This window comes from Coenobita brevimanus, chromosome 108, assembly GCF_032717465.1.
Source record: "Coenobita brevimanus isolate Jiangsu-jjx chromosome 108, ASM3271746v2, whole genome shotgun sequence".
In the NCBI taxonomy this organism is placed as follows: Eukaryota; Metazoa; Arthropoda; class Malacostraca; order Decapoda; family Coenobitidae; genus Coenobita; species Coenobita brevimanus.
Genome location: NC_137061.1, coordinates 617,171 through 641,211, shown reverse-complemented (window position 1 = coordinate 641,211; position 24,041 = coordinate 617,171). Strand labels below are relative to the sequence as shown.

General features: G+C 41.9%; 1 protein-coding gene across 1 annotated transcript in view; it reads right to left on the bottom strand.

The window, feature by feature from the left end:
- LOC145416866 (zinc finger protein 385B-like) overlaps positions 1-18,324 on the bottom strand; it is a 30,326-nt gene extending 12,002 nt beyond the window's left edge. The window contains exons 1-6 of the mRNA XM_080285736.1: positions 18,259-18,324; positions 12,837-12,946; positions 10,497-10,635; positions 8,921-9,010; positions 7,565-7,784; positions 1,732-1,958 (exon numbers count right to left, since the gene is read on the bottom strand). Of these exons, the coding sequence (XP_080141862.1) occupies positions 1,732-1,958; positions 7,565-7,784; positions 8,921-9,010; positions 10,497-10,635; positions 12,837-12,895 (735 nt within the window). The 5' untranslated portion in view covers positions 12,896-12,946; positions 18,259-18,324. The remainder of the gene's footprint in view (positions 1-1,731; positions 1,959-7,564; positions 7,785-8,920; positions 9,011-10,496; positions 10,636-12,836; positions 12,947-18,258) is intronic.
- Between the last annotated feature and the right edge of the window lie 5,717 nt (positions 18,325-24,041).

Below are 24,041 nucleotides of genomic sequence, written 5' to 3'. Positions count from 1 at the left end.
AGCCTTCAAAAATGAAACAAAACGAAACAAAAACTAGCTAGATTTGACAGCTCCGAGGGGAGGGGAGGGGAGGGGAGGGGAGGGACTGGAGGTATGGGGAGGGGAGAGGGAGGATAATTTTTACTAGTTATCATATTTTTATTGGGGGTTCATGACCATTTTCCCTAGCTAGATTTGACAGCTCGGCGGGGAGGGAAGGGCAGAGGGGAAAGGGGAGGGGAGGTTACGTGAGGGAAGAGGAGGGGAGGGGAGGGGAGGGAGGGGATTGGAAGTATGGGGAGAGGAGAGGAGGGGAGGATAATTTTTACTATTTACCATATTTATTTGGGGGGTTTGTCACCATTTTATTTTTTTCTAAGCACATTACCATGGTGTAACATCTGTACAAACACACACACACACACACACACACACACACACACACACAAAAAGATTTTGTTGATTTTTGTACGTATTTTTGCAAAGAAAACAGGTGTGAGTGGAGTATTTTCTTTCTCGCCGGGGATGTGACAGGTAACTATTATAAACTTTGACGGGCCATAGCTCGGTAGCTATTGGGTCTAGGAGGGTGGGGTTTGTGTTTTCAGGTGTGTAAATTCAAGCTCTACAAATTGGGCATAAAACTTTTAACCTTTCACATAGTCGAAAAATAGGCCTGCTTTTGCGTCCAGGGGGGAAGTTAAGGCTGGAGAATTGCATACCCTACGGGTTAAGTACCAGTCCAGGAGCCAAGGGTCCACTTTCCGGACATGCCTTTGGCTCTATTACATTGGATAATGGTGGGATTACTGTACTGTGGTAGATTTAATGTGAAAAGTATAGGGATGTGATTTTGAGCCTTAGGTTTCCCCCCAAACCAAGTCCTAAACCCACCCAAATGAGTCCAAAAACAAGTTTCTAGCTAACCTAAATATTCAAATAGCTTTAAAACAAGTTAAACTAAGCCTAAAAGCAGTTTACAACTCACCTAAACCCAAAAGTAAAATATGAAAATTGACAAATATGTCTGGAAAAAATCAAACTTAGTAAACTGTACCCCAAAATGACTGTTCATCCCAACTATGGCTAAAACACATTAATCTAAGTCTAAACAGTTTATAAATCAACCTAAACACAAAATATAAGTCTAAAATATAAAAATTGCTAAAAAAATAAAAACCCATTGTTAAAATGGGGTTTGGCCATCGTTAGGTGGGGTATGGTGGTATTTCTACCCCCATCACTGAGCCATGGTATCGTATCTAGGGGTATCGTATCTTGGGATATACCTGTACTGTATATGTACCTATAAATAAAAATATCATAATTACGAATGTCTTTCCTCTTTTTTGTTTATAATGTTTATTTTTATTTATTTATTTTTTTTAATACTCTGGGTGGTAGAGAAAGAGAATAAGTGGAACATTTTCTTTCTTTTCCTGACTTTCGTGTTTTCTTATTCTTTCACTAACATCTGAGGGGAGCAAAATACAGACATCCACTCATGACTGATTCACAAGACTGTTTTAGTGGTTTAGAGGCTAGAGTAGGTCTGTGTCAACATCTCCCAGACCTTTGCTCCCTTCCCAAAATTGTTTACAGTTTTTTACAGGTCGTGCTTCACTGACGCCAGTGGCCATGCTCTGATAAAACGTCATTCAACGCCGGCGACCACAGAGGGGTTATATGGCCATGGTAATGTAATGAAACCTTCCATCAAACAAAGAAGTAAATATGTCACTGTTATCTCACCTGTGCCAGCTGCTGCTCTGAGTTACAGTGTGCCTGGCAGGGGTTACACAGGTACTTGCCCCCACCCTTGGTCTCCTCCAGCTTGGTTACACAGTCGGGGATGTTGAGTGAGCCCGGGGCCTCTCCGGGAGTCTTGCAGCTGGCGACATCAGCATCCATGTCTGCTGAGGGGTCTGTGTCACCACCGTTGCTGGTGTTGGTGCTGATGAAGTCTTGGCCTGTGACCCCTACAGTGAAGATGATTGATAATCAGAACAATGGCAGTGATCAATCGGTCGTATTTATGCTTATCCAAGAGGCCTGACCGATTATCATGCTTGATTATTCAATCACATCAACAGATGGGAAAAGAAAAAAACAACATATAAATAAATACCGCAGACAAACAAAAGAAAATAACCCGTGTGAGAAACAATTCTCATCCACCAAACATTAAGTTCTAATTCTTTTCAGTCTCCAATGTCATGGCATAAAAAAAAAAAAAAAAGCTTCACTCCTTCAGTATGGTTCTGTTTTTCTAGTTTATTCTTGCAGCTCCCAGATTATTTCATTCAGCTTGCATCACCCTAGTAGTGATGGGGTTGATAAATGCTGTATCTAACTTATATGGTTTGAAACTGTACATGAAACAAGTGGTGGCTGCAAACCCTAGTCTGTCTAGCCAAGCAGACTCATTAACTGCAGGTAAGCAACTGCAACTGCCCCGAATAACGTTAAATGCCAGGTGTTGCACAGCACCCCCAAACTGGTCCAACATTTGGCTTTGAGCCTGACATTGTGTCACCATCTGTCTTGACCCTCTACCCTAAAAACTTTCCCATATGTATAAGATGAAAACTATGCATAAAATATAAAATAATGATACAGTACAGTAATACAATGCCAGTTAGCTATCATTACGAGCCGGTTGATAATCCTCAACGACAGATATTGCACAGAACCGCAGGTTACATCTTGTTTTGGCATTAAATGTTGCACAATTTCAGAGGATATTGCTTTAACAGAGCCAAGCCAGCAGTGTCGGATATTGCATTGGGCCAGATGCAGTGACAACGGATAATTGAGAGTTTACTGATTACAGTATACATCCATAAACATTAAACTGGCGGTCCCCATTTTACAATCGGTCGACTTGCGATATTTTGAATTTACAATAGTAGAAACTGTACTTCGAAACTTGAATTTTGATCTTTTCCTGGGCTTGCGATATGCGGCATGATACTCGCTTGTAGTACTGTGCAGTGGCAGTGAGCCAAGTCCCAGTCTACCCAGGTAGTCACTAGTGTAAACGACCAGTACACTACATTGTTCTGTGCTGCCAGGATTTTTTTTAATACAGAGTACACCCTTTATCTATGTTGTGTTCTGTGCATCCATCATGCATATGAAACCAACATCCGTCTCTCCTGCTAATGGTGAGAAGATGAGGAAGGTAATTACTCTTGAGAGGAAACTCAACTGCCCTGCATGAAGGTGGCAAGTATGTAGGTTCTGGGACAATTCCCCGTCATTTATTTACATATCAATTTAGTCATCAAGCATACTAGTTTTTGAGTTACATTAATTATAAAAGTGATGATGGTTTATTGTTTTTGTGATAAATGTATAATGTGGCATCAAATGGTTATTATTAATGGAAAAAACATATTTAAATGCGAATCAGGTGATGTACGATAACTTTCACTTCATCGTTTAACGTTAGGCTACACAGGAGATTTTAGCATTTATTTAATTGTCTAATAACTTTAAAGGTGGTAGGTGGGGCTGCTAACCATCCACTCACTCGATGTAGTGCTCCTTTGGATGTCTGCCTTTTCCTCTCCTCCTTTCTTCCTCTTCTGTCTTTCCTTCCTTCATTCTTTTTTCCTCTTCCTTCTGCCTACAGGTGACTTTACATTCCCTCTTCTGTCTTTCTTTCCTTCGCTTTCCTCTTCCTTCTGCCTATGGGTGACACTACACTGAGTGACAAGCCAAATGGTTTCCTGTACACCAGGAAACCATTTATTATGCTGGGCGGTAAACATATAACCAAATTATGATGCCTGGTGGTTTAGTGGGTAATTAAGACGCTCCAATCGGATTGCACCCATGAAGGTTTATATCCAAGGGGTGGTTGGGGTTTATTGTATACGTAATGCCACTCAGGGATAAGTGAGACTGATCACCCTCATCTTAAATGTCAGTACCAATTTATCTAGCCCTGGGTTCCTACATTCCTCATGGGGCGGCATAGGATTGGATGATGGATGGATGGATATCTAATAACTTTAACTGAACAACTGAAATACTACATTAAAATTATACAAACAACCTCCAACTGTTAAGTGTACACAGTATAAATACAGTATGTAAGTTTGAGATTCTCAGCCTACTGATGGGGAGTCATTCACGTATTGATGGGGAATTGTCTGATGGCGAACTGTCTTAACGGAAACTTGTCCTATTTTTGTTGTGACAGCAAATCATCCTGACGGGGAGTTGTCCGGGAACCAGCCAGTAATGGCCATCGCACGTGAACTTGGCCTTTCGCAATTGACGATCTATGTACAGTATTCAATAAAATACATGATATTCAACACTTTATTGCAAAATAGGCTCTGTGTTAATGAGAGGAGTGACATGGACCGGGAGAGGGAGGACCAGTCAGGAAGAAAGACTGAAAGTCGAGAAACTAAGGATCAAAGAAATGGCAGATGAACACAGGACCAAAGTAGGGGAGGAGATGGAATCAATGAATTGGAATGAAATGGATCTGGACAGCCTGTGGAATACAGATAGGGACTGTTCAGTTAGAACTGCTAAAACAGCATGTTGTGTGGCAAGAGTAACAACAAAGAAGAAAGGTACGGCACGATGGGATGAAGAGGTCAAGACAGCGGTGGAGGAAAAGAGGAAGAAATGGCTAGATTGGTTACACAACAGGGGTTCAATTGAAATAGCTAAATATACTGAGAGCAAGAAGCACATAATGAGACTAGTGAAGAGGAAAAATGAGGTAAGTGATGATCTGGGAAGAAAAATGAATGCAAATTACTCTGAAAATAGGATGCTATTCTGGAAAGAGGTGCAGAAATGAAGAAAAGACAGCAAAATGAAATGTGAAAGTGTGAAAGATGTAAGTGGAAGATTTTGGGAATGAAGTAAGGACCAGATAGAAAGAATATTTTGAAACCCTGATGACTGGGAATAGACAGCAGAGCAGCTGTAAACATGACTGGTTTTGGGGGTATGAAGAGAAAGAATGCAGTGCCAGGATATGTGACACTCACACAGGTGAGGGATGCCGTGAAGTGGCTGAAAAATGGGAAAGCAGCTGGGGGTTGATGTAGTGTATGCAGAGATGATTAACTGTAGTGGAGAGAGTGGAATGAAGTGCTTGTTGGAGATATGTAAGAAGAGATGGATGAGTGAAACTGTGCCAGCAGAGTGGAAAAAGGCTGTGATTGTACCCCTGTACAAGAAGAAAGGTGAGCGAAGTGAGTGCAAGAATTATTGTGACACAAGTTTATTGAGTGTGGTATGGAATGTATATGGATGAATTATTATAGAGAAAGTAAGAGAGATATCAGAAGTCCTAGTGAGTGATGAACAGGGAGACTTCAGGAGTGGCAAAGGATACATGGATCAAATGTTTGCAGTGAGATGGAGAGTGTAGAAGGGTTCTGAGAAGGACTCTAAGGTGTATATGGCATTTATGGATCTGGAAAATGCATCCGACAAAGTAGACAGAGAAGGATTGTGGAAGGTTTTGCACATGTATGGTGTAGATGGTAAGCTGCTAGGTGTCGTCAAGAGTTTTTATGATCATAGTGAGACACATGTAAGGGTAACTGGGCATCAAAGTGATTGGTTCACCATCAATGTCAGCATGCGACAAGGTTGTGTGATGTCTCCATGGTTGTTCACTATATATACTGTATATGGATGGGGTGATGAGAGAAGTAAAAATATGAGTAATGGAGAGAGGGATGGCACTGGTAATGATTGGTGATGGATGAAATATCTTGAATCTGTTGATGATGCAATACTACTTGCAAATACCGAACAAGAGCTTGATAAATAGTACTAAGTTTGGCTCATGTATCTGAGCATCATGCCTTGAGTGTAAATGTAGATAAGAGTAAAGTGATGGCAATCGAGAGAGAAGGTGACTCCCAGTGTGATGTTACAGTGAATGGTGAGAGACTAGAATTGGTGGGCAAGTTCACGTACCTGGATACAGTGATAGAAAAGAGAGGAAGATGTGCAAAGGAAGTGGAAAGTAGAGTGACACAAGGAAGGAAAGTAGCTGGTTCTATGAAGACCTTGATAACAGAGGCTTGAGTGTTGCAGCTGCACGAGGCCTCCATGTAGGAGTGTTGGTGCCAACTTTAACGAAGGGATGTAAGACTATGGTGTGGCATGAAAATTAAAAGTCAAGAGTAAGAGCAATGGAGATGGGACTGCTGAGGGATCTATGCAGAGTACAGAGAGTGGATGGGATACGAAATAATGTGATTCGTGAAATACACGGAGTTAGGAAGTCTGTGTACACCAGAATCAAAGAGAGTGTACTGAGATGGTATGGTCATGTAGAGAAAATGGTATAACAACAGAGTGGTGAAAAAGGTGTATCTGTGCAAGTTTGGAGGAGGGAGAAGGCGAGGTACGCCAAGGAGAAGGTGGAGGGATATGGTGGACTGAGGTGATTGATCCTTATGACGAAGAACTGCAAACTTTAACGCAGGATGAAGTTTATGAACTGATGATGTCACATGTGGACGATACTGATTCTGAAGATTTTTAATTACAGACAGATTAGGTAATGATTTTAATGAAATGTAACTTTCCTTTAACATATTTTATAAAATTCATAGCCACATGATTTTAAATTTTTAATATAGAGTGAGCTGATACTCAAATATTAAATGTATAACCCATTTTGATATCAGAGGTGGCACATGCAGCCTAGATAGCCTGTAAAACCCATAGAAGAAACTGGTTTAAAGTAAAACCGAACCAAAGGCTGTGTTACTTAGCAACGTGTTAATAGTATCACTTCACTTGTCAGTGGGAAGAGTGATAAAGGACTAGGGTTATTGGGGCAGCAAGCTCCCAGTGTCTAAAGAGCTGGTACTTGTCTTATGCACAAAGTATACCTCTAAACCCACATTTTGTATGGAAGTATTGGGAGTAGTCTTATAAAGAGGTCAGCCTTATACACTGGCAATTACTAGGCCTTTGGTTAAATCTTCCCTCCAATCTGACTACACCTGGTTAAGGACCAAGCTGAAAAAGGTTAGGGATCTTCATCAGGTTAGATAATACTGGTGTAATATGCTACACTCATATTATTCTAACTTGGCCCAGATTTTTGTCCTTTTGCAGCTTAATTAATGGAAGTCAGTGAAATAATAAGACAACATTATGGCTCTAAATCCTTTGCATAACACTTCTCCTTGACTAATAAAATATTACTGCTTTAATTGATTGTTGCAACTCAGCATTCAAGATGAAGAGATAGCAATTTTAGGCCTAGTAAGAGTAAAAGAAGCGTGGTCAAATTTGCCATTTATTCTCACTACATCTGATCATCAACTACGTGTAAAGTAGTTAGGGATCTTCATCAGGTCAGAATAAACACGCTTCAGTCTGGTCAGTAGGTTATATAAAGCACTGTATATAAGAACATAAGCAGAGAAGTTAAATGCAGTAGGTGAGGTGGCCCATGCTAGGCAGTTCCTATACATGAGTGCGACTAAACTACTAGAATAAGACAAGGACAGCAAAGAAGAAGGCTACCCTGACGCCTGCCTTCCTGCACACAAATTATCCAGTAACAAGAGCTGCTCACCTGCAGGACAGGTCTTCTTCGCTGGAGGTCCATTTGTGGGGTCACCGGCTCGTTTAGCTGCACGTTGTTTGTGCTTGTTGCCAGCAATGTGCGTAGCTAACAGCTGTGGAGAGTTGACCGTCACGTCGCAGATGATGCATCGGATCACCCCACTGACTTCATCACGCTCAAATCCAGTTTCCGTCTCCTCCAAAGTCTTCATCAATTCTGCTGACTTGACCTTTAGGAATGAATACACTCTCAGCCAAGATGCTCTCCAACCATCCTCGGTGCTTTTTATTTTTCATTTTTACTATTAATCAAGATGAATAAACTATTATCATCCATTTACCTTAACCTGGCCTAAGTTTTCATCTTGTTCTACCGGTAGCTTATGTCATGTAGCTCAGTGGCATGAAAAGAGAATACTACAACTCTACCTCCTTTCCATAGCACTTCATTATGACCAGCATCATATTCTAGTCTTTCTTTCCTTCATTCTTTCCTCTTTCTTCTGCCTACGGGTGACTTTACGCTCCCTCTTCTGTCTTTCTTTCCATAATTTTTTCCTCTTCCTTCTGCCTATGGGTGACTCTACACTGACTGACATGCCAAATGATTTCCTGTACACCAGGAAACCATTTACTACACTGTGTGGTAACCATATAACCAAATAATGGCCCCTGGTGGTTTAGTGGGTAATTATGGCACTCTAATCGGATTGAGCCAGTGCAGGTTTATATCTAAGTGGTGGCTGGGGTTTATTGCTCACACAATGCCACTCTGGGATGAGTGAGGCGGGTCACTCTCATCTTAAATGTCAGGACCAACTTGCCTAGTCCTGGGTTCCTACACTCCTCATGGGGCAACACAGGCTTGGATGATGGATGGATGGATAATAATTTGTTACAGCTCAGCAATAAGGATGGAGAGAGAGCATCTTTAGGCTAGGTCAGAGTAAAATAGGTATAGTCAAGATGGTTTCCAATCATCCCTTGTACTTTTTTTCTCTCTCTTTTATATATGCACATTCAGTGTCACCTGATATCTATCTATAACCATGCACCTTAATCCTCCAAGAAGTGACACCAAACAATTTGCCTCATAATGCCCTGTCCTCTGCCATTTGGTTTCCCTCCCTCCAACTCGCACTCACTCTCTCAAATATTTCTCCACTTTATCTCATCCTTGATCTCCCCTTCCCTCTCACTCACATATGCTCCCCAAGCCAGTCTCTCATTCTCCATTCTCTCCACACAGAATGCAAGGAAAAGGAATAATCTTTTTAAAGAATTTTCCACTCTTGGATGAGGTAAGCTTTCTACAAAACTTCATATTTTGCCTGTTGTATGACCTGATACATGACAAGTGGCTTACTTTGCGTTGGTGTTTTGAGCCAGCTAAATGTGAGTCTAGGACTGTCTGTGAGGAAAACTCCAAGTTGCACACATCACAACGCACTGTCACCTGAAATACGGGAAAGAAAGATGGGTGAATTAATTACACTTGGCAACAACAATTGGGTCATCTCTCCTCCTTTCCTCTCCATGGGTTTTGCTGTGATTCTACAGCAACTAACACTGATAATTTTATCTGGCCAAAGATCAGTGTTATCAATGTCATTTGCTTTGGACTCAAGATTAATTTTCAGAGACCATAAACATTAAAGCAGGAGAGATAAGAGAACTACAGATCACGACAGTAAAACTGAGAGAAGCAAGTACACTACAAACTCACATCCAAAATGTTTGGGTCCAAAAGCTTCGAGGTGAATGGAGTATTCCAAAAAGCAGAATGATAATGATAACTGGAGGGGAAAAAAAAAAAAAAAATGCAGTACCATGAACAGTAAATACAACAAAGTACAGCAGAACCTCACCAGATCAGATCAACTGGGAGGAAGCCCCATCCGATAAAACAAAAATCTGTTATATCTGATACCCCCCCATGAGGTGGGATTTGAAACAGATGTTTGAAAATAAATGAGTACATCATCATATTATTCCAGTACTAAAAATGAAAAATATAATGGTACCCATTTTACACTAACCTGGCCCATAATTTTACCCTTATGCAGTTTATTTCACATCCATGTCATCGCACTTCTTCATGAAACACATGAACTGCGACCCACTGCATCCCATTTAACGGACACTGTTCATTATAGCATAGCTGAAAGTGGCTTCGCAGTGTCTGTTAAATGCAATAACCGGTCCATCAAGGTATGTTAAATCAAGGTTTTACTGAGTAAAACCTCACTATAACAGACTAACTGGGGGTAAGCCTGATCCGATAAAGCCAAAATATACATTATACTGGATAGTCCCCTCCCTCCAAGGTGAGAATTCAAGCACATTTGTAAATAAATGAGTACAAGAGTATATTCTAGTACTAATAAAGAAAACTATACCCATTTTACACCAACCTGGCCCATAATTTTGCCATTTAAGCATTGATGTCACAACTTTGTTACTGAACTTCTTCATGAAACACATGCATTGCAACCCATTTACTGACACCGTTCTCCAGTGTCTTCACAGTGTCGCTTAATCAGATTTCTGGTCCACTGAGGTACGTTAAATTGAGGTTTTACAGTATACGATGCATCATTATCTGATGGATTTTTTCAAATGCATCCTCATCATAAAAAGCAGGCATGTTGTACAGGCCAATCTGTAAACAGTGCTCGACCAGACATTCAACCAGCAACAGCTTATGTACTACAGGGATGATTCTATCTGCTGGTGTGGGCATAAATGTGGCAGTGGGAGCAGGAAATGAATACAATGCAGGACAGCTACTGATAACCCCGAATTCCTCTCTCTCTCTCTCTATATATATATATATATATACCGTATATGGAGGGGAAAAAAAAAAAAAAAAAAAAAAAAAAAAAACAGAGCAAGAGTGGAGTGTTATGTATGGACCTACCGAAATACAGTCTTGTACTTACGCGTGGCTTTTTGGTTGGTAGCCTGCCGAGCACATTCTCCATAACAGCCTTTGCGATGGGGTCATTGGTCATTTCTACAGAAGCCATTATTGCTGAGTCAGGGGAGGGAACGTTGCCAGCACCAGTAGTTACACTCATTCTGTAAAAACAAATCATATGGCAAATGTATTTGTGCTATGTCCAGGTGCTTGCTGGAGGCACCCATCATCCACTCACTCAATGCAATGCTGCCTTTAGGTGACCCTACACTGAGTGACAAACCAAATGGTTTCATGTACCCCAGGAAACCATTTACAACACCAGGTGGTACCTGATGTAACCAAATAATAGGGTGACGTGGCTTCTATTATGGTACCTCTGTTAAGTAGGTGGATACATGGCCAATAAGACTACCAGGTCTTGTCATACAAGGGCAAATTTGTGTCCAGCTCGTACACTCTCACAGCGTGGACACACCTCAGAAGAGGCTGCCAGACAGTGATAAACAATAAACTGTTTCAGCTTATGTTCTCTGACAACTTTATTGTGCATTACTGTGCGTGCATATATTTGTGGAGTATACATTTAAATATAATGAAAAATCACCTGATCATGTGTTCATTCAGCGAAATTTTACAAAAAAAGGGTAATTGGTAACTGGTCGTGAGTTTCTAATGTTCGTATTTCTCCACAATAATACTGTAGCTATTTCGTCTCCCACCCATGTCAAGGCAATTTTAAATCTTAGCAATCACCTTTACTGTTCAAACTGATGTGCATTCCAATAGGTATTTGCATACAGCAGGATTAAAGTTATATAGGGTGCTCAGTATTCTGGAAGTGTTTGGCAACCATCCCCCCACTTTTCCTTCCTCTCCCTCTTTCTCTCAGGTCTCTGTTTAATGAGGCAAATTATATACGGTACCCTAATTTCAGCTTCCATGCTCCAGTTAATTATGTTAAAACAAGGAATGCATGACTGTTCAAGGAATTCAAGGGAGATGAAGGTATGGTGAGATATAAAGAGTTACATTAACTCTTTCTTCATCACCATTACATCATTCTCATTATACTTTAGCTAACTCCACTATCCCTTTCACTCTCACAGCTTCTTTCTATCTGCTATCTGAGTAAACTCATCTGATGATAACAAGAACAAATTAATAAAAAAGATGACATGATACTGAACAGATAAAAAAAAAAAGAAAAAAGCTTGGAGTCACGGTACATCTGCCTCTACCTCTCTCTAATGGCTGTCACAAGAGAGGTAACTGGGGCAGAGGCTGGGGGGGGAACAGTGGGAATGGAGAGAATAATGGGAGGTGACAGTTCACCCGCCGTGACGTCACCACATCTGCGCAGTACCACTGGGTGAGGTTATTGGCCTTGGGTGGATAGATGCAAATGCACTATCCATCCAGGAGCCAAGACTCCACATTCACAGGGCCTCACTATAGCAAGCACTGTCTGCTGCAGGGGAGCATCAGATCACTGCACAGGACAGTCCTGCAGGTGCAGCTGCTTGCCTGTGGTTGATGGGTCTGCTCAGCCAGATAGACCAGGGTTACTCACTACCACTACTACTACATTGTCCACCTTAACTTGGTCCAAAACTACCACCCTTCAATTTTAAGTAATGAATAGTAAAAAAAGAGACCGTTGTTGAGCCAAGTGTAAGATCTGAATTTCCTTAGCTCCCTGACAGTCATGGACCTTTCATCCTTCATAAGTACAATGGAAATGCATGTGTATACTTAAACTGGCTAATTTAAGAACCACTTTACTGTCAAAACTACACTAAATGAACAAGTGTTCCACGAGGAATCGCTGCACAGTGTAATATGAGGTGTTGAGAAAAGCACGGGCAAACTACACTCAGTTCTTTTTCTCAAGGTGAAGATGCACTTGACAGGTTGGTGAAGACTGACTGAATGCAACACGTCCATATAACATTTACTAACCCAAATTTCCCCCTAATATATATGCTGTCAATTAATAATCCTAACGAGTAAAGTGATTATGAAGTAATGTTGCATTCAGCCAATCGTCACCAACCTGTCATGTGTCTCTTTGCCTCAATAAAAAAAAACTGAGAATTAGAGTCCATTTTTGAGAATACTGTACAAGTTTCTGAAGTCAGTTCATTAGTTCATTTAAAGGCCATGCATTTACAACCACTCATTCAATATACTCACAATACTGGCAAGGTAAAGGCAAACTAACCAAATCATTCCTAGCCACTGAAAAACTGAAGTCACATAAGTGATACAAAAATCGTATTTTTTCTTTGGATGGACAATTCATCATTTGCTTTTCTCAACACCTCATACAAGGGCAGTGGCTGTGTGGCGAAAGACTCACGTGGGAGGCTGAGTTGCAGGAAATGGGACGTATGGGACGGATGTGGGCAGGTAGCTCATGGTGAAGTCCAGCACCTGCAGCCCCACACCCAGAACGTCACCCAGTACCAGCTACAATGAAATGCAAAACTGTTATTCCCCTTGTCATACCAGTACTGGACATCATCACCATCATTAGCAATACAGTATACTGTACTGTATCAGTCTACAACTAGACGTCTTAGTCCCAACATGAGGTGACCAGAAACAAATTGCCTCCACGTCGCTGTCTTTCGCCATCAGGCTGCCCTTGTTTCATCTCACACCACAATCATTCATACATCTTCATAAACATAAACTCTCCTCATAAATTGTCACTACGACTTTTTTTCCCACCTATGGATGGGGTACGGTAGGACCTAGAAAACAAGGAAAGAGAAAACATGAAGAAGATTGAAATACAGTACAACCTCACTATAACAGACAAATTGGGGCCCAGGCCATTCCAAAAAAAGCAACATCCGGACGTCCCCCTGCTAACCTGGACTTTTTCCGATATAGCAGACATTAGTCCAGAGAGCACCAAAGGTTTTTAAACTGTTTTCACTACAATTGCAGCACTGTACTGTATTATACATTCACTACAACAACCAAATGGTATAAAATACTTGATAATAATATACTGCACACTGATAAATACCAGTATGTTATTTATTTACCTTATTGTGTTGAACATAGCTGAAGTGGTCAGGCAGTCCGAACTGCTTCTGGCTTTATTGGACTTTTTCCGATATATCAGAATTTAGTCCGGTAGCCCCCTGATTCCAACACAAGTGAATTCTGGTATACTGAAGTCTGTTACAGGCAAGTCCCAGTTAATGAGCAATTGCTTAACGAGAATTCGCTAATATGAGGTCTTGAAACTTGCAGCACCACCTGTTTAATGAGCAGGTAAAACCCCTCAAAATCCCAACTTATGAGAATCAAGACAAGGGCATTTGTATTTCATGAGTATTAACCCTCTATTCCTGCTTAAAATTGTCTGTCACAGGTGTTGGTGGTCAGTGGAGGTTACTTGGCTGGTTGTTCACCCCATCCCCATTTTACCTATAATTTATGTTATTCTCCTTATATTAATGCTGTTTTTATATTTCAGGTATATTACCCTCTTGTATTAACCCCTTATTCCAGCTTAAAATGATCAGAAAGTCAGTTTTGGTGGCTTTGGGGGAGGCTGCTCGGAGGCCTTGCTCCCTAACCCTATTTTTCCCATAAGTTCATTATTTCGTTTAATGCGAATCTGGCTAACGAGCAAAATCCTTGCTCCCAATTAGCTCATAAGTTTGGGATCTGCCTATATATCAAGGTTTTACTGTATTACTTTCATGCCAGGAGAAATGGGCTAGAGACTCATTAATATAATAGCTTACTCAAGCCCATGAAATCTTGGTTCTACCTCATAGGCCTAACTGCCTATGCATATGTTTTTGGCACTAGTATTGTACTGAATTTTCCTTTATATGTGCACTTCAGATACACCTGTCAGATAGCACCAATACATCCATCAACTATGAAGTTTGCAAAGGGTGGCAACCCATTACCAGTATGTAATTTTCTGAGCATAATTCACTCAACCATTTTTCTTCCATCCTGACTTATATAAACACTGAATCTTCCATAAATCAATGCACAGGCTACTCATATCTGCTGGCTTTACCCTTGCCAAAGTCTGTGACTTTTGGGTAGCTGCTTAAGATGAGGCACAAGTCCTTAACTCTTCAGCTGTACCCTAAATTTACATCTATCTATGGCTAGATACCACAATCCCCTAAGAGGTGGCCATTTATCTTTGAGTTAGTTACAGGAAGGGACACTAACCCCTGCCAAACCACTTGCTGACACAAGGGGAACACGTACCGATTGGTTATAAGGTTACCACCCAGTACTGTGAATGGTTTCCTGGCTTACAGGAAACCATTCTACGGTACTTGTCACTCAGTGTGAAGCCACATGAAAAGTAGAGTACCATACAGTAGTAAAGTGATGGGAAGGATGGGTGAAATTACTAGCACATAATACACCTCACGCAAATCACCTTGGTCATTATCTTCGGAATATATTCTGCTGCTAGTGAGGGACACCTTCATGTGGTGACATCAACATAAGCAAGCAAGGGGAACTACTTAGTTCTACAAACGTCCCTCAGCTACTTTCCACTCAGCCAGGAGGATGGTGGACTGCAGAATCCTTTAGTCCAATCGGTTTACATTTCAGAAGCTGGAGTTACAACTTCCATACTACAAACGTACTACTACTACTACAATATATTCTAATACTTCTGTGATCAATTTTATTAGATTTAGTTTAAATACTGAAGAAAATTATTAATCATTTACCAAACAGCCACGGCCTTTCCATATTTTCTATTCACTGGAATGAAGAGGTGGGACAGGCTGTGGCAAAGAAGAAAGCATACAGTGAGTGGATGAGAAACGGGCGTGGAAGAAGCTGAGAGACGGAAGAGAATTATTTGTGGAGAGGAAGAGAGAGGTGAAAAGATCAGTGAGAAAGAGTATGAAGAGAGTGGATGAGGAATTTGGAAGGAATTTGAGTGTAAAGTGAAAGGAGTGTAAGAAAAAGTTCTGGAAAGAGGTACAGAGAGTTAGACACGACATCAAAGAACTGAGTCAAGGAGTGAAAGATAAAAAAAAATGGTTGATTACTAGTGATGAAAGGAGAAAAAGTGAGCAGATGGACAGAACACTTTAAGGAATTGCTGAACAAAGAGAATGAAAGTAATGCGAGTATAAGTGGCTGGGACATGGCTGGGAGACGAAGGGATGTGAGAAGAGGGGAATAAATCAGTACGATGGAAGTTGTGGAAGCAATGATCAGAGTCAAAATGGGGAAAGCCCCAGGAATTGATGGAGTGTGTGATGAAATGCTGAAGCATGGGGAGAGATAGTAGTAGATGGCATGTGGAAGATGTGCAGATTGGCCTGGGAGGAAGGTAGAGTCCTGGAGGATTGGAAGTCAGGTATAATTATTCCCCTGTAGCCTACAAAGGAAAAGGGGAAAAAGAAGTGTGTGGTAATCACAGGGGCATTTGTCTTCTTAGTGTAACAGGAAAAGTACCGGTATATGGTAGGATACTTACTGACAGAGTTAGGGAAATAACGGAGGAATTAGTTGGAGAAGAACAGGGAGGTTTTAGGAAGGGTAAGAGGTTGTGCAGATCAGATATTCATTCTTAGATCTTTAGTGAAAAAGTTTCTAGATATGGGAAAGAAGTTGCATGCAGCCTTCAAGGATTTGGAGAAAGCATATGACAGGGTGGATTGACAAGGATTGTGGAAAGTATTAAGAATATATGGAGTAGATGGGAAGATGTTGAATGTCGTGAAGGGTATGTATGAGGGTGCTAAGGCTCCAGTGCGTGTGGATAGTGAACCGAGTGAATTGTTCTATTTGAAGGTTGAATTGGAACAGGGGTGTGTCACGTCTCCATGGTTGTTCAATCTGTATATGGATGGGGTTATAAAAGAGATAGAAGGCAGGGCAGTGGATGTTGGAACGGCCCTAATGAGAGAGGGCAGTGTTTGGAAACTCCCTGTACTGTACTGTTGTTTGCAGATGATACAATGCTGTAACGTGAAGATGAAGGGAAGCTGCAAGCTTGGTGGATGAGTCTGGGAGAGTGTGTAAGAAAGGGAATCTAAAGGCGAATGTAGGGAAGAGTAAAGTTAAGGTCTTCGAGAGAAGTGAAGTCAGTGAATGTACAGTGAAGATGGATGAGGAGGAAATGGAAAATGTGACTGCATTTAACTGTTTGGATAGTGTGATAAGTAAGGATGGAAGTTTACAGGGTGAAGTGCTTGAAAGGGTACAACAAGGAAGAAAAGATGCTGGTTCTTTGAAAGTAGTGATATGGAATGGGGAAGTGAACATGGAAGTAAAAACGTCGTTGCATGACAGTACAGTGAAGCCATCCCTAATGTACGGAAGTGAAGCTTGGACCTTGTTGGAGGGACAAGTCAAGAGTGAGAGCAGTGGAAATGAGTTATTTGAGAGGAGTATGTGGAGTCACATGGAGAGACAGATTGACAAATGAGGAAGTGAAGGAGCATTGTGGTATGGATGTGGATGTGGCACAAAGTGTTAGGAGAAACAAACTGAGGTGGTTTGGTCATGTGGATAGTATGGAGAATGAGAGACTGATGAGCAGAGTGTATGTTAGTAAGGTGGAGGGAAAGAGGGGGAGGCCAAGGATGAGACAGAGGGATGGAGTGCAGAGTTATATGAGAGAGGGGTGTGTGAGCTGGAAGCAGGGCAGTGAAATGGCATTGGACAGGGTGACATGGAGGCGATTTGTTTGTTATAATATAGGTGGAATTGCTGCACCCATCTGGTACATAATTACCAGAAAACATACTTTAATACTGATTAGTACGCTCCCAGATTGCATTCTCAGCTCCCTTTATGCCAGGGTCCTGGTGTTGTGTATTGACAACACCCTCCTTTCCCAGGCTCTTAGTGTTTGCATATCAGGATGGCACTGTTATATCAGTGCCACTGCATGAAGGCCTCACCCTCCAGCACCCTTGTAGTAACAGTAGTAGTATCCCCAGATTCAACTGAATTGTGAACCTGGTGGGCTGCACACTGCCTTTATACTGCATCCCACCACCATCTTTCTGGGGGATATGGGGGATTTGAGGGGTATTTGTATTACCAGGTATATAGTGGAAAGGACTAATTACATCAGTGCCACCATTAGAGGGTATTCCTCTCCAGTACCTTGACAGTGCCCTTAAGTGTTTATTTGATGCACGGAATTCCTGATTCCAATACTTTTACCCCTAGACCTGGTTTGTATCCTACATTTGTCAAAGCCGTAAAGTATGCCGACTTACTGGAACATTTCTACTACGGTAATTTTAAAATATTAAGATACATACAATTCCTTTCTCTAAAGAAATATTGGTAAAGGGATTTTCCTACATTTTCTTGATATCCAATACGTTTTATTCTCCTTAGCGCCTGGCGATTATATTCTGTCGATGAAAACTCGCACAGCTACAGCAGAGCTACTGCTGACGTAAATGTCACCAGCAGAAATTGTTTATGAAGCACGCATATAAACCACTGAAACACACGTATAAACAGGGCCAGGGGTAACCTCTTCATATCCAAAATTCCAGGGAACAATACCCACCGGCGATATTAATAATTCACACCTGAAAATAAGATGAAGTGGCTAACGTGATTGGCTGGCGTCATGTCCCAAGCCGCCGTGTCAACAAGCCGACCCGCTATACCATAGCTCTGCCCTTCATGCTACCCTCTAAATAAACTATATGTGGTCTTCCAAACCCTTCCCCATCCTTGTACTTGAATCCATCTAAAATCTACTTGAGTAAATGACTAATCCACTTAGTACTTACTGACGAAAATGGGTGTCAAATGCAGACAATTCACCCCTGCCACCTCGTACCTCGACTAGTCGCCTAGGTGCCGGCTGCTGCCTCAGTGCCTCCCTAACACCTCCTAACACAGAAAACGCTTGCATGGGAGGCTTAGGTATTCTTCTTTGATCTCTCTCCCTCCCTCTCTCGTCCAATATCCAAACATTAACTCTGTCCGGTGGACGCGTACCAAACACTAGCAGTCATTCTATTCTCTATCAAGATCTTAAGAATTTAATAAGAGAGACTCCCTGACCACTAACAGCTATTTTGTGATCACTGTAGGGGAAAATGTATCCAGAATTTCCTCAACCGTCAGCGTCCTTGTGGTTATCTCCCATGTAGTGCACTGTGGTCTTGAATCCGCAGGTGAGAACAACTTGCAACCCCAAGGCGATCCCACACCACACCAAATACTTGCTGGTGCGGGCGAGAGTTTTGCATCACATCATCCCAAATACGTGACTCCACTTGACGCCGGCGAGTGCAAGAATTTCAATGAACTATAATGATCAGTGACGGCGTCAAGTGAGGGCTTGGAGACCTAAGACCCCCAAATCCTCTCAGCCCCCCTTAGCCCCAAATAGTACTGAAACATATCATAGTTCCTTTGGGCAATCGGGTTACCTCAGCCCCCTTAACCTCCAGGAAGTCCCCCATAAGCCCACACTAAAAAAAAAAAAAAAAAAAAAAAAAAAAATCCTGGAGCAGCCACTAATACCGAGGCAGAACTCTCGCCTACGCCACGACACGTTTGGTGCTGACGCGGCCTTAGACAGAGATGTGTTTTCCAAAGATAGTTGTTTGGGATGGGAGTGATAGTGGAACTCTGCCCCCTTTGTGCCTTACCCTCCTGCACTGTCTCTGACCTGTGAATACTCTAATTCTTTTCTACCCTTGGCTGAAGAACGTGTAAAGATGGGGTCATAGGCAGACTGGGTAGTTCAGCATATGTGACATACCTTCGTATACGCAAAAGGGTATAGGTAGGGAAGGTGAAAATATGCTGGACAGGTGAGGCAGGAGGGAGAAGCTGGTGTGGGTGAAATACTCAAAGATTGGAGAGGTCAGGAATGTGGGGAAGGAATGATGTGGGACACATAGGGTAGGTGGGAGAGGAAGTGGGAAGGTAAAGCTGGCATGAGGAAAGGGAAACAGAAACTGAAGGTAGGTGAGGGAGGAACTGTGGAAGGCATGTGAGCACAGGTCAAGCGACGCAAGGTAGGACATGACTGACGAGGTAAGATAGTAAGATAGTGTAGATGTGAAAGAGTTTCCATGAGGTGAAAGTGAGTAAGTTTCTGTTCTAAAGGTAGAGAGAGGCCTGGTCATCAGAGAGGCCTGCTGGATGCCACGCAAGTTGTACCCGAATGTTCCAGACACTGCACAGCGATGGCTGACACTTTCATGCGAGTAACGTGGGTGGAGGGAGTGTAGTACAGCACGTTCCTGTGTCTCAGCTGGTGATGAAGGCAGGAGGTATTAGCATGCACGTGGAGTGCACTTGCCCACGTGTGGGTAACGTGGGAAATGTTGGTGCAGGTGTAGGAGCCCATGTGAGCGGTCTATATGAAGCAAGTCGATTGTGGCAAGCAACCTGGGTGAACAAAGGACGCATTTTGTCCATGTAGGGTCTTTATGGACGGTGTAGTTGCTTTCAGGCAGTGTGGACTCTCTTGGGACAGCAAGACATTCTGGGGCACAGCAATCGGGTGATCTAGTGGTTAGAATACTCCAGTAGTCATTTATGGCCTTCCATAGCTCTGATCCCCAGGGGCTGATTGGAGGCTTTTCAATCACACAGTGCCGTCAAGGGAAGAATGCTGGTCAACTGCCCTTAAATATTTTGGATTATGATATCCCAGCCTTCAACTACTTGACCTCGAAATGGCAGAAGAATGAGAGAAGATTGTTGAACTTTTGGGACGAGTTCTGGTGATTTTTAATTTTGGCACTTAGATCTCTTAATTAAGTTAAGCGATCCCTCAAACTGTCTGGCATTAACAGAAATGAATTAGTTACGATTTCTTTTATCGTTAGAGGGTTAGTGGAGACTTCTTGACCGTAAAAAGACGACTGGCAACTCCTGCCACTACTGAGTTTAATGGAAGGGTCATAAAAATGCTGAAATGTGGCGAGCCTGAGTGAAAGGCTGACAGCCATAAGCCTATATGACAATTTGGAGGCTCCACAAATGTAGGCAAGGAAATGAGACGAAAATATCACCTACTCTCAGAAAATTACATATTTATTTGAGTACTCCCCTAAATTAGCATTCAGTTCCATTCTGATCGTTGGATTTCACTGGTCCCACAAATTTTGGACTGATTAAGCATACGGATTTACGACTAACCTCTGATGGCTTGGTGGAGGTGGTGGATCCCCCTAAAAGCGCAGCAACCCCATCCCTCTTGACGGCATGACGAGACGTGGAGGTGATGCTGAAGGGGTGTAGAGAGGGCGGCGTGTGCGGTGCGGGTGAGGGTGCGCTGAAGGGTGCCTGGGTTGTGACTAGCCAGGGTATCCCAGTGACGGAGTCGGCCATCTGATGCATCGGCACCATAGCACCGCTAGTGGGCAGTGTTCCCGCGGCCCCCACTGTCTGTCAGGGGAGAAAGAAGGCAAAATTGATGGCCAGACTGGTACGTTTTCTTTTAAAACTCCTTCATCCCCTCTGCAGGTCATTTTAATTCCTCCAGTGCCAGAGTCAGACATCTGATGCACCAGTGTTCAGTGAGAGTACCTAGTTTCCCTGTCTGCAAGGGGAGAGAGATGGCAATGGTACTTTCTCTTTTAAAACTTCTGCACAATTATGTTTTGCTTCTTCACTACCAGAGTCCGCCAAATGATGCAATTGTGTTGTTCAGCATCCTTGCAACCCACACTGTCTGCGAGGGAAGAGAGTAGACAGGCATCAGTGGCAATACAATACTGGTAATCTATTATCTTTACTAGTTCTCCACTATTCTATCTAGCCCATTCAGCGGCAGAGGCCGCCCTTTGATACACTTGTGTTGGTCAACATCTTTGGAGTCACCACTGGGTGAGAGGAAAGAGTTTGGTCGGCATCAGCAGCAACTCATTATAAGTACTGTATCTTCTTTTAAAACTTGTCCATAATGCTGTATATCACATGCAGCACCAGCATCGGCCATCTGATGCACGTGCATCATGGCACCTGAATTATTCAACTTCCTGGCAACCGACACTCTGTGAGGGAAGAGAGATGACAACATCATTGTGACAGCAGTAAACCTTAACCAACCCTTATGGGTCACATCCGGCTGGAGTGCCTTACCAACTCGATTATCAGGCGTCAAACTCTTCTTTCCATTTCCATTACCGCTTACACTATTTCGCCTTTTACTACTCCTCCAAACATGGAGGCATCTCCATTCTGGCTGCTCGTGAAACATTGCTGGCAGACATCAAGGACCACTTCCACAGCTGCCATCGTTGCATCTACACGCAAACAATCCTCAATATGGTAAGCTTCACTGGGAAGGTCTGGAGCTCGATAAAGAAAACCGTTTTAATAATGCTTCAGTGTTAATGATTCCTTCTTCTGCTGACACAGCCGCCAGAGGCGACTATAGGGGTGGAAACAAGAGGTCTAAATTTTGCTGGCTAGTATCGTGGCAGAATGCAGTGACGGAGGAAGTGGAGTTACGAATTACACATTTCGACAGTGTATGGTTTTATTAAAAAAAGAATGAGATGGAGGGATGGATTAGAAAGGTATATGAGGGAGAGGGGTGTAAATTGGGGGGAGGACAGAGAAATGGCAGGGAACAGGGGGATCTGGAGGCGATTTTTTTGTGGTCACCCAGTACGGGATTAAGGCGTCTGGCTATAGATACATAGATAGCTAGACAGAAAACTGTTATAAAGACGTAACTACTTCGAAAGAGTATCCAGGAGAGGGGAGGAAGGGGCAGGAATTGTAGAGATGACAAGGAAGCTCTATGGCCATGTCTTCCCTAAGCTTACAGTACGCTGCATAAAGATTATACATGTATATACCTGCCTTCACTTATACATCTACTAAACGCTTCACTATCAAATTAAACAGAATAAAAAAAAAAGAAAGAAAATAAAGAACGAAAGAATAGTACGTAAAAAAGGAAAGACATAAAGAAAGGAAAAAATGCTAAATACTGTACACAAAAAAAAGAAGAAAGAAAAATGAGTAAAAAAATAAAAATAAATAAATAAATATGGAACGAAGTGAATGGGCAAAATAAGAATGAAAAGATTTGCGGTAAGTCAACTTTAATGGAGACTGTTTATCCTAGAAACTGAAACAGCGACTTACACAGCGATTCTACTTACATCCATGAAACATAACTCTGTGGTTCTGCTTACAGGCATAACATTCTGATCAGCCATAAAGATTTAAAACTTTTCCTTACTTTCTCTTCTTATAGCGAAAATTGCTTACCGGTTCTACTTACACATTAAACCTTGCCCAGCGGTTCTAATTAGACATAAAACCTTGCCCAGCGGTTCTAGTTACATATAAAACCTTGCCCACCAGTTTAACTTACAAAAAAACATGCCCTGTGGTTCAACTTCCACATAAAACCCTGCCCAGCGGTTCAACTTACACCAAAAAATTGCCCAGCGGATCTACTTACACATAAAACCTTGCCCAGCGGTTCTACTTATACAAAACCTTGACCAGCAGTTCTACTTACACATAAAACCTTGCCCAGCGGTTCTACTTACACATAAAACCTTGATCAGCGGTTCTACTTACATAAAACCTTGACCAGCGGTTCAGCTTACACGAATCCTTGCTCAGCGGTTCTACTTACATATAAAACTTTGCTCAGCGGTTCTACTTACATTTAAAACCCTGCTTGGTGGGTTCTACTTACACATATAACTTTGCTCTGCGGTTCTACTTACATATAAAACCTTGCTTAGCGGTTCTACTTACGTATAAAACTTTGCTCACCGGTTCTACTTACATCTAAAATCCTGCTTAGCGGTTCTACTTACACACAAAACCTTGATCGGCGGTTCTACTTAACCAGTAAAACCTTGCTCAACGGTTCTACTTATGCTTGCCTGCGGGTGATGGTTCTGCTCCGTCCGGAGATTGATTACTACTGCTACTACTACTATTACTACTACAGCTACTACTACTACTGCTGCTATTACTACCACAACAAAAATTACTACTGCTATTACTACTACCTTCCAGCCATAAAGCTTTGTTCAACAGGTCTACTTACAGCCATAGACAAGGTTGGTGAAGTACTGACGTCTGGCTACACCCTTGCCACTTTGTTCTCCGGGTCTTGCCTTGGCTGTATAATGGAGACTCTTCCAGTAAAATATTGTTGAGAAATATTACATTAAATTTCTGCAGTAATATCTTGCCGTTAATTCTTGTAATAAAATCTTGCCATAAAATCCTGCAGTAAAATCTTTATAAACTCCTGCAGCAAATCTTTCCTTTCTTTGCTGTAAAATCTTGCCGTTAATTCTTGCGTAAATCTTTGCAATAAAAATGAGTTTGTGTCTCTGTTTCATATAGATAAATGAGTTCTGAAGTGCAAAGAAGATACTTATATGGTTCAATTTTGGTTCCTAATAGATTTACCAGGTCTAGGGCTCAAAAATATGACAATGATATACCAATGTAGTGTTGTTCAATTTGCTTCGACTTTCTACGTTGAATAACATGGTAAAAATATAGTGATTTAATGTTCAGTTTTTTGCTTCCCGTCAGATATATCAGTTCCCGGATTTAA